The sequence below is a fragment of the Athene noctua genome, chromosome 11 (genome assembly GCF_965140245.1).
Source record: "Athene noctua chromosome 11, bAthNoc1.hap1.1, whole genome shotgun sequence".
Lineage (NCBI taxonomy): Eukaryota > Metazoa > Chordata > Aves > Strigiformes > Strigidae > Athene > Athene noctua.
The window spans coordinates 5,845,655-5,860,522 of record NC_134047.1 but is presented as its reverse complement, the minus strand read 5'-3'; the positions used below and the strand labels follow the sequence as shown (position 1 = coordinate 5,860,522).

The 14,868-nt window shown below is 42.2% G+C and overlaps 1 protein-coding gene across 3 annotated transcripts in view; it reads left to right on the top strand.

Moving 5' to 3' along the window:
• The first annotated feature begins 1,116 nt into the window (after positions 1 to 1,116).
• TBC1D8B (TBC1 domain family member 8B) overlaps positions 1,117 to 14,868 on the top strand; it is a 42,726-nt gene continuing 28,974 nt past the window's right edge. For 2 of the 3 annotated variants that reach the window (XM_074914757.1, XM_074914756.1), the window contains exons 1-2: positions 1,117 to 1,281; positions 11,653 to 11,763. In XM_074914757.1, coding sequence (XP_074770858.1) covers positions 1,152 to 1,281; positions 11,653 to 11,763 — 241 coding nt within the window. In that variant the 5' untranslated portion in view covers positions 1,117 to 1,151. Of the gene's footprint in view, positions 1,282 to 8,915; positions 8,987 to 11,652; positions 11,764 to 14,868 lie in introns of those variants that run through there. The other variant, XM_074914758.1, reaches the window with a different exon arrangement.

The window sequence follows — 14,868 nt, the reverse complement described above, 5'->3', positions numbered from 1 at the left end:
GGAGACAGCACTAGAAGACCGGTAAGAGCAGATACTGAAGTCCAGTCCCTATGAGTATGAAAGCCACTGTCTTGTTCCTTAACAGGATAGATTGATTTATTCTAGTGCAGAGCAACTGGTAAAGTTAGTCTGAAAATAATCTGAAGAGCTAGCCACTGAGGAAAGATGCTCAAAGTCTTGCAGACAAATCATGAAAATACTGAGATGACTCAAGCTCCTGTTAAGGCAATGAAAACATCTACTCCAAATTAGTGCTGAATTGTGTTAGGTGATAGAAGCAATGAGGCAGAGATTGCCTTTTTATAATGTGAAATGTAAATAAACAACGCTGACCATCTGTCTGCTGCTGCAGCTGGGGGTGTGTGTGTGTGTGTGTATGTCACTCCTCCACTCCCGCTGTGGCCTGTGGAGGGGACATGCACTCCACAGTCGGTGGAGGTGGCAGTCATGGCTCCCTCCCTTGTGTGACAGCTTTTTCCTGTGTGTGTTTTTCTGGTTTTGGTGGTGTTTGTTTGTTTGTTTTTCTGCGTCCCAGTCTCCTGCTGCAGCGTAAGACTTAGTGCTGACAGGAGGACAATCGTAAACGTCAGTGTCTTCAGTGACGGCCGTCTTCTGCGCTGAAAATGGAATGACGTTTGGCCAGAATTGAAGATGGGACTTCTCTGACTGGCAGGGAGGACAAAACACTACCCAGCCCGCTTTATGAAGGCGGTTTAGGGACACACTGGAGGCCCGCCGGGGAGCTCCGAGCCTGCCGCGGCCAGGCCTGACAGGAGCGGGGCCGGGGCCGCGCAGCTCCCGGACAGGGTCGGGGCGGTGCCGCGTGCGCGGAGCGGAAGGACAAAGTCTCTCCCCGAGCCTGTGGGACAGAAGGGGCCGCCATTCTGGGGCCGCCCCCCGCGCGGAGCCGGGCCTCGGCGGGCGGCGTCTGCCCGTCCCCGCTCCGGCGGCCCGCGGGGGCCGGGCGGGCCGCGGCCGCGCAAGGCCCGACGGGAGCTGCAGGCCCCAGGCGGCGGCGCTGCGCGGGCGGGCGGGCGCGGGAACCACAGTTCCCAGCATGCCTCGGGGCAGCGCCGCCCCCCCCGCCCGCCCGGCGGCGGCGCTTGGCAGCGGGGCGATGGGCGGCGGCGGGCAGTGAGGGCGCCGCCGCGATGTGGCTGAAGCCCGAGGAGGTGCTGCTGAAAAATGCCCTCAAGCTGTGGGTGCAGGAGCGTTCTAACCAGTACTTCGTGCTGCAGAGGCGGCGGGGCTACGGAGAGGAGGGCGGAGGCGGGCTGGCAGGTACTGCCTCCCCCGGGGGCCGGGGCAGGGTCTCCCCGCGGCTCGGCGGCGGGGCGGGGCCGCCTCAGGCCCCGTCCCTCAGCGGCCGGCGGGAGAGGGGCCTGGACGAAGGGCTGGAGGGGCGGAGGTGGCCGTTTGCCGGTCCTGGGACCCCCACGCTCCGGAGGGCCAGTGGGGGGGCGGGGGGAGGCCTGCCTGAGGTTTGAGCTCTTGACCTGCGTGGGGTTTCTCATGTGGTTCTTTTCCCTTCTTCCCCATCCTTCCCGTCCTTTTTCCTTGCATGAGAGAGGCGTTTCCAAAGACATCCTACTGTAAAAACGGAGGTTGGATGAAGTTTCCGGCGTGTTCCATGCGGGACGGGACCTGCTGGTGCCGCGGTGGCCGGCGCCGGGATGCGAGGGGCCCGCTGGGCCTGTGCACCCCGGCAGGGCTGGCGGCAGGGGCCAGCTGCCTCCCTCGGGGTCGCCCGTCGAGCTGAGGTCAGGCTAGCCCAACGCTGGATACTACCGTAGCAGCCCATTGCTCCAGCGGCCACGCTGGCAGAGTTCGATTTGCAGCTTGTTGGAAGAGGAGACGTCAGAAGAAATGACAGCTCTGCCTTTCTTTGGCAAGATGCTCATTTCCAAATCCCTTTTCCTGCGTGCATCTGAGGCTGCTAGAGATGAGCTCCTTATTAAGCATTTCAGATCACTTATTTTAAAAACAAGCATATGATCTGATGGAGCTTGTCAGGAGGGGTGAGTCAGGAAAGGGACAGGACACTGACCGCTGTATAATAAACTTTATTTCATGCGAACTTCAAGGTATGGAGCTGAGTTTCTATGTTAAAATCTTGTCTGTTTGTATCATTATGTACTGCAGGGACCCCAGCTACCACTGAGACCTCTGCTGTGGTGGTAGCTATTCAGGCTAGAACTGGCTGCTTCACAGTCTGGTGGCGTCTGTCATTGACCCTGTCAAGGAGAAATGCTACAGGGAAGCAGAGTAAAGCTTTTCCTGAGTGGGATCTGGTTCCTGAGTGCATGCATGAGATGCATCTCTAGATTTTCTAGGGGCTCTCTAATTGTGTCATCAGAAAGCAAGCTATATTAAACATGAGGTGTAACTGTCTTGCTGAAGCATTCATTCATTCTCCCAGACAAAATTACAAAGTCCAAACTTCTGGCTGATGAATTTCAGATGTAGAAATAGCCTCCCAGCTGCAGGCTGGACATTCTTTATTGGCATCTGAACCACCTGCAGGGCACAAGGGAAGTGTAAAAAGAAAGCGTCATAAGAGCCCAGATTCTTTTCTAGGGATATCATAATATAGGTAGGTATGATATCTAGGGATATCATAATATAGAGTAGGCTTCAGCCTAGAGCCAAGCATGATATTTTGCAACCTTGGAAGTCTTGTGGTCATCAGGCTAGATGGGCCATTCTCTGCTCTGGTATCTTTGGGAGCCAGGGAAGCTGTGTCGGTATGAAGGTTGTCTTTCTGTGTGATAAAATTCATTTCAGAATTGTGACTAAAGTGAAACCATGAGAACTAGAATTAGGTGTTAATTTAAAAATGTATTCGCAGGCTTACAGCTGGGCCCTCCAAGTGCCCTTCAGTTTTTGTTGAAGGTGAGACTTCCAACACTAGTCTTCTGACCTTGACAGCATTTGACAGAGTGGAAAAACACTTGAATGGGATAGTTCCTGTAGTATGCTTTTTTTTTTTTTTTTTAACGTGGCATTGCTCATTTTATTTCTGTAGCTTTTCTCATAATGTTGGATTTATACATATTTCATCTGTGCAAGTTATGTTTTTCACTGGGCAGAAACAAAAAGTGAGATGTTATTAAAATTGTGATAAGAAAGATTAACAAGAAAATTGGAAAAAATGCTGTTACATTTGTGTTAACAGGTTTGAAAATATTCAAACCTCCTAGGTATAAGCATAATTTGCTATGCCTGGTTTTAATTTTATATTGCTATGTGTCACTCAAGAAACTCTGCACTCACTTTAGTAAAAAACAATGAATAGCTGTTATCTTATGAGGTCATCACAAATGTGCCAAGTAAAATCTTCTCCTAAGCAGCATTTTTCAGCTGGTGAGCTGAGGCTAGAGGTGACTGGCAGCAGTGAGGGACTGCGGAGTTAAGAGTGAAAGAGGCAGGCAGCAGTCCAAGAGAGGGGCAACACCTGAAGACAGGAGTGGGAAGATGGAGAACACTGCAGGGTTTGAATAGCAGTAATGGGGATTAGCTGAGGAGACATTAGCAAAGGATTCCCGAGAATACAGGAGGCTTTAAAGAGGGGAGGTGTGAATTTTGAGGGGGCAGCCAATAGCTGGAGAAGGAGAAAAAAAGATAGATGACAGCAGAAACACTTACCTGAAGGAAGGCTGGGAATTCTGGTGCTGTCCTAGGTTTAGAAAGAAGGCTGCAGTTGGATTTGTTTGTAGGACCGCTCTGGACTGACTGTCCAGATGAAATTTGTAATCTGTAAATGATACAGTCAGTTCTTAGGGCTTGTGTCCCCACACAGCATAGTTCTGTGTTGGCTAGTGTGGATAAAAATGGACAGAAGTATCTCGTGCTGGTTTTGCTTAGCCTTGGCTCTCTTCCTGCTGGTATGCACCTGCTTAGCTTTACATTTTGTTCTTTCCTTTTTTAGACCTCACCTAAAGATACAGATACTATAACCTGTTTGACTGGTTCTACATCTGATAATTCAGCATGCAGTAGACTGTCCCAAAGTATGTTGTTGTTTATCTGGCAGCGCAACTTGTCCCTCTGGTGGTTCTGTCTCTGGGAGAGGTACTCAGGTTTGCTGAGTGTATTGATAAGAATATGGGTAGGCAAAACGACCCGTGTGTGAAGCACAGTTATAATGACGCAAAACCTGTGTTGTGAGTGCACATGCAGTAACCAAGGTCTAGTGAGATTAAGCATGTTGGTCACAAAGATGTTGCTTTGGTTATAGTTTAGGCAGAACCTTAATTAGGAGATGGGTATTCCTGGAGTAGTTATACCAATGAGTATTTGGTGTCATAAAATACCAATCTTTCACTGAAATGTGAACAAATTATTTGTTTTCTGCTTCCATTGATTCAATTTGTGTCTTTCTGCTTGAGAGATTTAAGTCAAATCAACTGTGAGAGGAGAACAACTTGCTGATTAAATACCTGTTTGGAACTAGTCTTCCTTACTTGTTGTATGTGCTGTGCTTGGAAAGGTAGGGGAAAAACCTTGACTCTTCAAGTTCCAGATTTCCTGCAGCAGTTATTGCATCCAGAATCTGTAGAAGGGCCCTGCTGGTACTCCTGCTTTTCAAAAGATGTAGTTTGTTGTCTGCATCATTTCTATAGCTTGCTTGCAGGCATAGGAGTTTGGAGGAAGGGGAGACAGCTAGGCTTGTATGTGTGCTCTGGGGAAATTTTCCTTATCTGGTATCTGTCTAAGGGAATAACGCTGAAGTATTATCAAGTAGTGGATGTCAGTAACAAGGACATTTTCTCTAACAGAATTTCATGGTGGACCTTTGTGATCTTTGTACAAAAGTACTTTGTGATCTTTGTGCAAGCTTAAAGAAATTTATTTTCGTAGAAACTGCAGGACAGGTGAGGAGACTTACACTGTAGATAGACTTGGCATGCAGCAAAGCAGATGCTTGCTTTTCGAAATGTAAAGGTCTGTGCTGTGACATCACTAAATATACAGTAGTAGAATAAATGGCATAAATCGGTTATACCTCCTGGCATTTTAGCACACTGAGCTTTTGGTGTGGTTCACTTGCTGCAGGCCCTCAACTGAGATGGGAATCAAAAAGAAAACTTGCTGGTTAATAAAGATCTGAAATGATCTCTGCTGCATCCTTTTTTCAGCAAGTGTAGCAAAGATTATTTTGCAGTGTATATATTTGTGAGACAAATAACACCACTCTGTTAAAAAGCATATTTACAGTTGGGGTGACAGTTGGGAGAATGACCAGCACATGCTTCCCCATTTATGTTACACAGCTTTTTAGCCGTACAGAAACAAAAGTAAGGAGGAGCTGTGATATTTGTGATGTTTTCTTTGTACCTTCTAAGGAGGTTAATACCTTTTTTTCAGAGTTGTGCTTCTGATTTTCCCTTCTTTCAAGAATAGCTTTATTGCCACACAGAGAAGATTGCCACACAAGGGCTTGGATACACACCTTAGTTTAATGAGTTAACTGTTGTCTTACCTAAGTCATAACCACTGACCATAATGTACTTGAGCTATTGTAAATGGAGATGAAATCTGTTTTCATTGAAGGCTTAAACTAACCTGGTTTACATCTTAATTGACTAAGAACATTTGTGTCTTAGCCCATGCTCAGTATTTTATTAAGCTGAGGTTTCTTAGTCGTGAGATCAAGTTCACTTGGGAAACAAAATTAAGCAAAAAATGAGTTCTTGTGCTTAATTTGAGAAAGTAGAAAAAAGGGTCTTACGTACAAGTTGTCATTCATGTGTTTTAAATCAACTACACAGAGACAATGCCTTTTCATGGTTTATATAGTATTTGTACCCTATTTATATAGTGAAAATTGGGGATTCAGTCTTTTTTTTAAAAACTGAACCAAAATGCTCTGTAAAAATGCTGTTATGGAATGAAGCTTCATCCTGCCTGTGTAAATAAATATTTACCAGGGATTTACAATTTACCTCTCCTGCATTGTAATTTGGCAATGGTTCATTCTGGATGTGTGTTTCTCCCCTGGTATTATATCATGCACCAGAGAAGAAGCCTTTGTGGAAGTTACGTAGTGTCTGCTATGTTACTCTGGTAGTTTGTGTTTTAACAGAGCTGCATCTTCTGGGTTTTTTTTAAGAATTGCTGAAAAATGCAGTCCATTTAAATTGTAGTTGGGATACTCAAATTTGTCTTTGCTTACTTATGCAATGGATTTCCATTTTGTAGTAAATATTTTACATATTATTCCCATTGATTTTATTCCTTGAGTTGTATCTAGGTATTACATTGCCTTCAAGATTTATTTTTCTTTTTAATTCACAATTTATTGACTATGGTACCAAACCAACTAAAAAAAATAATTTTAAGTTCATTATTTTTATTCTTCACATTTATACTTCTTCAAACCTAGAAATTTTAAATACCAGGACATAGCTATTAAAAACCTCTCTTAAGGTTGCTCTAGGCGTCCTTGCTGTGACCTGTCCTCTGCATGATTCTATGAAGTCTCTTTGTGTACCCAAGAATCATATGCTGAAAGCTGAGGAGAATGCCTGTAGATGGTTTTAACTCTTGAACTATGACAGACATCTGATCAAAATGAAGGATGTTTGCTATTGTATTGGGTTTGTGTGGCAAGGTTTTGGTAGTGGGGGGCTACAGGGGTGGCTTCTTCTCCAAGACAGGCCCGGCGCTGGCCAAGGCCATCAGTGATGGTGGCAGCAACTCTGGGATGACAGATTTAAGAAGTGGGGGGGAAAAAACTGCCAGGCAACAGCAGCTGGGAGAGAGGAGCGAGAATATGTGAGAGAAACAGCCCTGCAGAGCCCAAGTGAGTGCAGGAGGAGGGGCAGGAGGTGCTCCAGGCCCGGGGCAGAGGTTCCCCTGCAGCCCGTGGGGCAGCCCGTGGGGAGGCAGCTGTGCCCTGCGCCCAGGGAGCTCCACGGGGGAGCAGACACCCACCTGCAGCCCGGGGGGGACCCCACGGCGGAGCAGGGGGATGTGCCCGAAGGGGGCTGTGACCCCGTGGAGAGCCCACGCTGGAGCAGGCTCCTGGCAGGAGCTGTGGCCCCGTGGAGAGAGGAGCCCCCGCGGGAGCAGGTTTGCTGGCAGCACTTGTGACCCCGCGGGGGACCCACGCTGGAGCAGCCTGTGCCTGAAGGGCTGCAGCCCGTGGGAGGGACCCACGCTGGGGCAGGTTGTGAAGAGCTGCAGCCCCTGAGTGGGAAGGACTCGGGCTGGAGAAGTTCACAAAGGGCTGTCTCCTGTGGGAGGGACCCCACGCTGGAGCAGGGGAGAGTGTGAGGAGTCCTCCCCGGAGGAGGAGGGAGCGGCAGAGACAGCAGGTGATGAACTGACCACAACCCCCGTTCCTCATCCCTCTGTGCTGCTGTGGGGGAGAAGGGAGAGGAATTGGGAGCAAAGCTGAGCCCAGGAAGAAGGGAGGGGTGGGCACAAGGTGTGTTTAAGATTTGGTTTTATTTCTCATTACCCTACTCTGATTTGACTGACAATAAATTAAATTAATTTCCCCATCGAGTCTGTTTTGTCTGTGACAGTAATTGCTAAGTGATCTCCCTGTTCTTATCTCAACCCACAAGGCTTTTGTTTTATTTTTCTCCCCCTATCCACTTGAGCAGGGCAGTGATAGAGCAGCTTTGGTGGTCACCTGGCATCCAGCCGGGGTCAACCCACCACAACTATCTATCACAAACTTACTTGTTTTGGAGTATTTTTTTCCCCTTTTGTTCTGCTCTGATTAGCCTTTGGATTCTTCAAATTGTAGAAGTGAGCAGTTATTGCCAAAATGAAGCTGACTGTAGCTGCAGAATATCACTTTCTGCTGCTGCCACTCAGGCCTTTTACAGTATTTTCAAACAGCTTCTTTTTGCGATGATGTAAATAGAGAGGGAGAACTCAGCTGTACCTCAAAGTGTCTACTTTTCAAAATCCTTGGTGTAATGGAGCCGACCAGTGTTGTGCTAATAGAACATTTCTGTTTGCAAGGAACTCTTACAGTCTTATAAATATTTTATGTCCCTTAACACTTCTAATGTAGCAAATCAGGAGGCTGTCTGATCTAGTTTTAATATAATTAATTATCAACCTCAAAGGTACTGTTATGCATTAGAGGAGAGAACAGGCTTGTGCTAACTTTGCTTCAGAACAATAGTGCTCTTTTAAAAGAAGACAACAGCATGTTTTCTTTGCTTCCAATTCTTCATTGGTAAAATGGAACTCATGTTATTCTGTTTGAATTACACTAGTCCCACAAAGGATAGGAAGTAATCAGGTTGCTGAGTATGATATACATATTTAAAATAAAGAAGATTCTCAGCAATAAAAAAGATGTAACTGACAGCTATAAATTAAGTCTTTGAGACTGTGGGTTGAAAATGACACCCCACCCCACCCCCTAAAAGCGTGAATATTAGTACTCTCTTGATGTACTTGGTGAAATAAATATAGGAGAACAAAGTGGTGTTGCCCCCAAATGGCAAAATGCTCAGCAGTTATTTTCATGTAACATATTGGCTTTATTGCCATAAATTGGTACAATTGAGAGCAAAATTCATTGCTGAAATGTATTGGTGCGTGCCAGTGCAGCTAATGTTGATCTTTTGCTAACCAAGTGTTTTAGAGACTTGGGAAGAGTACATCCTTATTTCAAAGCTATTCTAGATTCCTTGCCCTTTATTTTGTTTTCTAGGATATTTAACCTTATTTATTTAAGTATCTGGGGTATTTCCCAGTAGTTTTATTCAAGTATCTGTGAAGCTGAAAATATTTTCTAAAAGCTGAGCTCTTTCTCTGTGTAAATGTGTATCACCTTCTGTATCTACAGCTGAAGTCATTCCCTGAGTGAGGCAAGAGGATGATTTAGGTGGAATCCCCAGTAGAAGCTGTGGGGCCTAGCTTTGAGCAGAGATGAGAGTAGATGACCTTCTGTAGGCTGTCCCTAAAATTGGTTGTTTGAGAGCAACATGTACTGCATTTCATCAGTGAGGGATTGGTAAGTATGGCCTGAGCTGCTCTTTCCCCTTGCCTCCCTTACGGAGATAATGCTAGTGTCTGGGCTGAGCAGTTACTGATTCTTTTATTACCTACTCCTTTATTTTACAATTATTATCCTTGTCATTATACAGGTGAATTTTAAATCTTTGCAACCCTGGAAAGTGATTCATTCTTCAGCAGGCTTGTGTGAATGGAGCTAGCAGAGTGCCAGCAAACTGCTTAGTGGTCTTACTGGCCTGGTTGAAAATGGTTCTTGATTTCCTACTGGGAAACAGCAATAAAAGGGAGTGCTTGCTGAGGAGCACCCAACAACTTCTAGTTATGGACACTCTGACTGATAATACAGTACTCAAAAAATTCACAGCTCATAGAGCACTTCCAGGACTAGGGTAAGAAGGTGAGACTAATTCCTCGCAATTATGCCGGTCCCCATAGCTGTGAAATTAATTCATAATGTATGGAGTATTTGTCATCTTAAGCACAAACCTGTAGTCTGTATCACATTTCTGGATTAAGCAGCACTGACTAGTGGAACTGTTGAAGTGACTGATACTAACCTCATGCAGTTTACTGTGTCTAAAATCTAATGACCTTCCAAGCAGATGGAAACTGTTGTGGCATTTTGCAGAGTGCTGCTTTCTGGTGCGCTGTTATAATCATCCTCTCAAGCTGAGCAGTTGCATCAACCTTACAAATAGTGACTAATGTCCTTGTACTGTATATCATAACAGAAAATGATATGAGGAGAATTGTGAATGAAATAAAACATTTGCTGAAGCAAAGCCAACTTTGAGATCAGCTCAGTGTTATGACTCATTCAGTAAGCCAAAGCTCTTTAAACAGACATAAATGTTACCTATTGAATGGCTGACTTCAGTTAGAAACTACAAAAAAATTCTACTTTCCGATAATAACTTACAGTCTATGAATCACAGACAAGACAATATAGTATTTTTGATGGATTTAATGTACTGGTCTATGAGGGTTTTTTGTGTTTTTCATTATTATTCACTTCTTTTTTTTGAAGAAGAGAGGCAAAAGCATTCTGAAACTTGGATAGCCACAGTAAGGTAGTCACACAGGCTCTATGCTGAAAGTGTATCCTTAGGAAAACTGTACTCTGAGGATGATTGTCTAAACTTCTCAGTTTTGTCTTTACTTTGCTTTCTTGTATTCTCTCACAACTGTTACTTTTCAGAATTGGAGAGGGGGTTAATGGAAAGGAAGGGGAGCAAGAAGTTCCAGAAGCCAACCTAAAAATTCTGAAGTAACTTTTGAGGGATGTGTTTGAAATGACCTAGATCTAATGCTTCTATGTAATATTAAAAGCCTGAATAAAAAGATAATTTTCTGTTACTAATGGAAGGGTACTTAGAGGTACCATAAGTGATATATTAACTTTACATACAAGCTCTCTAGCCTAATAGAATATTTTGGGGAATGCCCTGCAGCCATGATCTCAGTGGGTTTGTGGAGCAGACTTTACAACATCTCTTTGGCCAATTGCATCTTTCATATTTTTGGGGGTAATCTCTGCTCTTATTTTGCAGCTCTTCTGTAGGATAGTAAAAGCTCTGTGTGATTGCTTTGGTAGCTTTGCTTTAGTTAAACTTTCTGTTTATGTGGCCACGCTAGAAAGGTGGTAAGCATACAGGAAGAAAGCATGAGGTACTGTTGCTAGTATTTTTGTTTCTGTTGTAGCAAGAAGAAAATGTTTTCCTCATGCATCAGGATCCAAAATCTTTTATCTTTTCTGTATGAATTTTTCTTCTTTTAGAATTCCCCAATTCTTAGATTTGAAAGGAACTTTTAAGATATATGGGCTAATTATTTTTATTCCGGTGCAGAAAGAATGATTTTGGCAGCCAAGATAAAATGTGTACTAATTTTCTCAGGAAACTTTTTGCTCCCAGTTATGGAGAGATAAAGTGTGTCTCATTAATTAAATTAGTATATTTTGGTCTGAACTCTGTTTAATAGGAGCTAATTCAATATCTATTGACAAGGAGGTGACATGGCCATTGTATCTGGGCTGTATAATCTATATGGGAATAATGCACTTTATGTAATAAACTTATGCATGTGATGGTAGGATGAAATATTAGTGTTCCACACTTTATGTAGGAGTCATCTGATAGGCTGTTTATGAAGAAGAGCAGGCATTTTCTAGCTATAGTGTGGTACAAGCAGCAAAACTTTTATATGTACAGGAAGTGTGATATGGTGTTCTCATGTAAAAATGGTGGGATTTTCATAAAAATCAGACATAATGGAATTACTGTATCCTAAGAGCTGTTTCCTGTGACTGGAAAGTGGAACAACAGTAAATGACTGATTAAGAGGGAGTTCAATTACTGCTTGTGCTCGTTGAAGCCTAGGAGCTACCATGTTATGTTTCAGGTTGTCCTCTGGTTTACCATACTACGTGGCTGTTGTTTTCAAGGGGTCATCTCAAAAAATGGCTTATAATGGCTTTTACTGGATCAAAATATCATCACCTCCCAAAGAGTTTCTTCTGGGAGCACTTCTTGCTTTACTTATTTGTGCTTCTGAGTTCATTAATCCTTACTTGGGTAGGATTCTTATTCAATAGGAATCAGAAGTGAGTGTACATTTCAGAACCTTAGTTTCACTATGCTGTCTACATTTTCTTAAACGCAACAGGTCTTCTTGTGGGAACATTAGATGCGGTGTTGGATTCTACATCGAAAGTTGCCCCATTTCGCATCCTGCATCAGACACCAGACTCTCAAGTCTACTGGTCCATTGCATGCGGTATGTACTATGATTTAGAAGCTAATGGAGTTTATTAAGTGAAAAATGAGGGTACAAAGCACAAGATCCATTTTTGGGTTAATCCTTTCACATCATTATTCATTCCTGTGACCTCTAACTGGTTTAAAATTATTTGCAAACCTGTGATTGACAGTAGTGTGTGGATATATCTATGGACTCTTCATATTACAACTTCAGATTACCTGCTTTCTGCAGCAGTCCATCTAAGTACTAAAGTGCTCTCTTAGATTACCAGAGGCAAAATCTTTTCTTCGGTAAGCTGCAAATTAACTTGGTACAGTTCAGAATGACAGGGATAAATTGACCTGTGCCAGTACCAAGTGTGCTGTAGGTAGGAATAACAGAAGCTGTTTATCCTAATTTTTTTTCTACTTTATCTTTACTTGTTAAAATGAGCTGGGTTTCTAGTTATGGTCAGAGCCGAATTCTTCCTCATATCTGTTGCTTTCGTAGTGTAAGAAGTTCATTCTCATGTTATGTTGCTAATCAGTAGGAAATGGAAAAGAAAATTGACCTTGAGAGTGGAGTATGTGATTTTTCTGAGAGCATGCTTTTTGATAGCGTGCATGGGTTTATTTTTTTGTGCTCTGTTTTTTTTGTTTGTTTTTTAGTTTTTTTTTTTTTTAATTATTTTAAGTTTTGCAGCTTCTGAAAATAAAGATTCCTTTATGCAGACTGCTTAACCACTGGGTATCTGAAGAGACCTGCATTTCAAAAGTTGAGAGGATGCTTTTATTCTTTAGATGAATCATTGTTTTTTCTTCTTAGGCATGGTCTTCTCGTTATATTAAAATGAATTAATATTGTCATGTGGTCTAATGCTAAAAAGTCACTGTTGTGGAATTAATCTATTTCTCAGGCTTATTGAAAACTCTGAAAACATCTATAATTACAGTGAAAAAGAACCATATATTTTAGTTCATTTTTCCATGCTTTAATTTTTTTTAATTGGTAGTGTTCATTAACGAAACAAGACTCCATTAGACTTCTCTGGGCTCTAGGCCTTCCTTTTAGCTTTCTGTGGTAAAAGATGAGCTTTGCAGGCAATCTGTCATTCTGCAAACACTTACATGCATGAGTAATTCCACTGGCAAGTACTATGCTGTTGTTACATTGGATTTTGCTATTATTGCTTTATTATGAATCGTCATTGCTTCACCTTAAATAAAAAATTGTGCCTCTTGCTGTTTAGTTAATAGTTTGCACATTTCATGATGTAATGCTAATCTGCTCCTGTTCACGTTCTGCAAGGACTTCTCTGAAGGGCAGTAGTCAGTGCTGGAACCCTTTAGTAACGATTAAATGTAATTCTTGACATGGCAGTTTGAACGGGCAGCCTTATAAAGTTGATAGAATTTGAACAGCTTGTAAATTGGTAGTAAATAAAATTTTAGGACTCCTTCTGAAGAAGTTAGAACTGATGGTGACAGGCTATCAAAAAGATACTTTGATAAGTATGTTGGAAGTACAGTCTGGGGAATTCTAATGCCAACAGGTCAGCCCTTGGGAAAACATAAGGATAATCTTTGCCTTAGGACTGAATTTATATCAGTTCTGTGCTGCATTTATATACATAAAGTATACATTACAACAAAAGGCCATATAATATAGTTGTACGTTGTATTAGAAAACAGATTGTTCCTTCTGTGAAATGAAGAAATTGAAGAGACTGCATTTTGTTCCTGCTATTGCATATTAAGGATCTGAAACAGTGCTCCTAAATCATTTAAATATTTATTAAAAAGTTTAATCTTTACTGTGTTACATCTGTGCCTCTGATTCACACTGTGACTCAAATAATTGGTCTACATTTTTAGTCTGAGAAAAATAATTAGTTTGTAATTTAATTGCTATGTTAATTACTCTTCATATAATTTTTTGAAGTGTTGCTGCAAATCCACCCCGTGTGGTGCAGTCTAACTATTTAAGCATTTTTAGAACAATTTCTATTCATTCCCAAGGCAACTTTAGCTAATTCTGTGGGGTCGATTGTAAGTTGTTTAATTAGTGTTTGCAAAGTAATTTGAGAAAAAAGAAATCGTTCAAGGTGTGTTCTTGCTTAGGGCTATTGGTAGTATGTGATTACACTGACTGATTTTATTTGTGCGCATTCCTGTGGAGGATGAAATTGCCAATTAATTTATATTCTAGAATCTCTTTATTCAAACCTGTGTAAGTTCTTTCCCTCTCTTTACCTCTCCCTGTATCCTGCCATCTGGTGGGGAGCCACCTGTCTTTAAAGAACTGGCCTGGTATTGAATTTCATGGACCTCTACTGTTGTTTCACTAGTTGTCATCTCTGCTTATTACCTATTACCACTTGCATAATTTGTAATTGAGTATATGTGAAAAGAATAAGATGAATTATCATAAGATTTTTGAAGTTGGCCTACCACATTAGTTATAAAAGTAGCTAGTGAGTAAGAGTGTTCCTTTGGCTTTGAAGTAAAACAGTAATCTAAATGTATTTCTGGAAAGTTCAGGTGAGATAGGTTTTTCTTTGCTATAAAGTTGCAGTGACATTCACCATATAATAGGTGATAGCTTTCTGAAACCTAAATTAAAAAGCAGTGTAAAGTAAGTAAAGTAACAAGGTTGTCTTCTCTCTAACATGTTTGAAAATGCAGTATTTATATTTTTGGAACATTGAATTTTATCTTGGCTCTATGGTTTCTGGTTACTTGGTTACTGATGACAGTTTTTTTAAATTACTCCTCCTCTCGCACATATGTAATGAATATGTAATGTCCTTATTCCTATGTGTTTGAGTCCCAGAGGGTCCAGAATAAAAAAAAACGAATTCTGGTGGTGCCAAATGTTGTTTCAAGGATCGTTCAGCTTGTATGAATCAGTGAACATTTTTTCTTGCATCAGGAGTTAGTTCTGATATATGTTTTCCCTATGGGGTGCAGCTCTGCTTCTGTCCCCCTGTAGAAGCCTGCAACTGCATGAAAAAAAAAATGCATTGTTTGGAATTAAATAAACAGAACTTTATTGTAGGCAGGATAACATTGTTTCCTGAATGATGGTTGCCTAAACTTTAGTGTGGTTAGAAACATAGTTCAAATATGACTTGATAGAGAA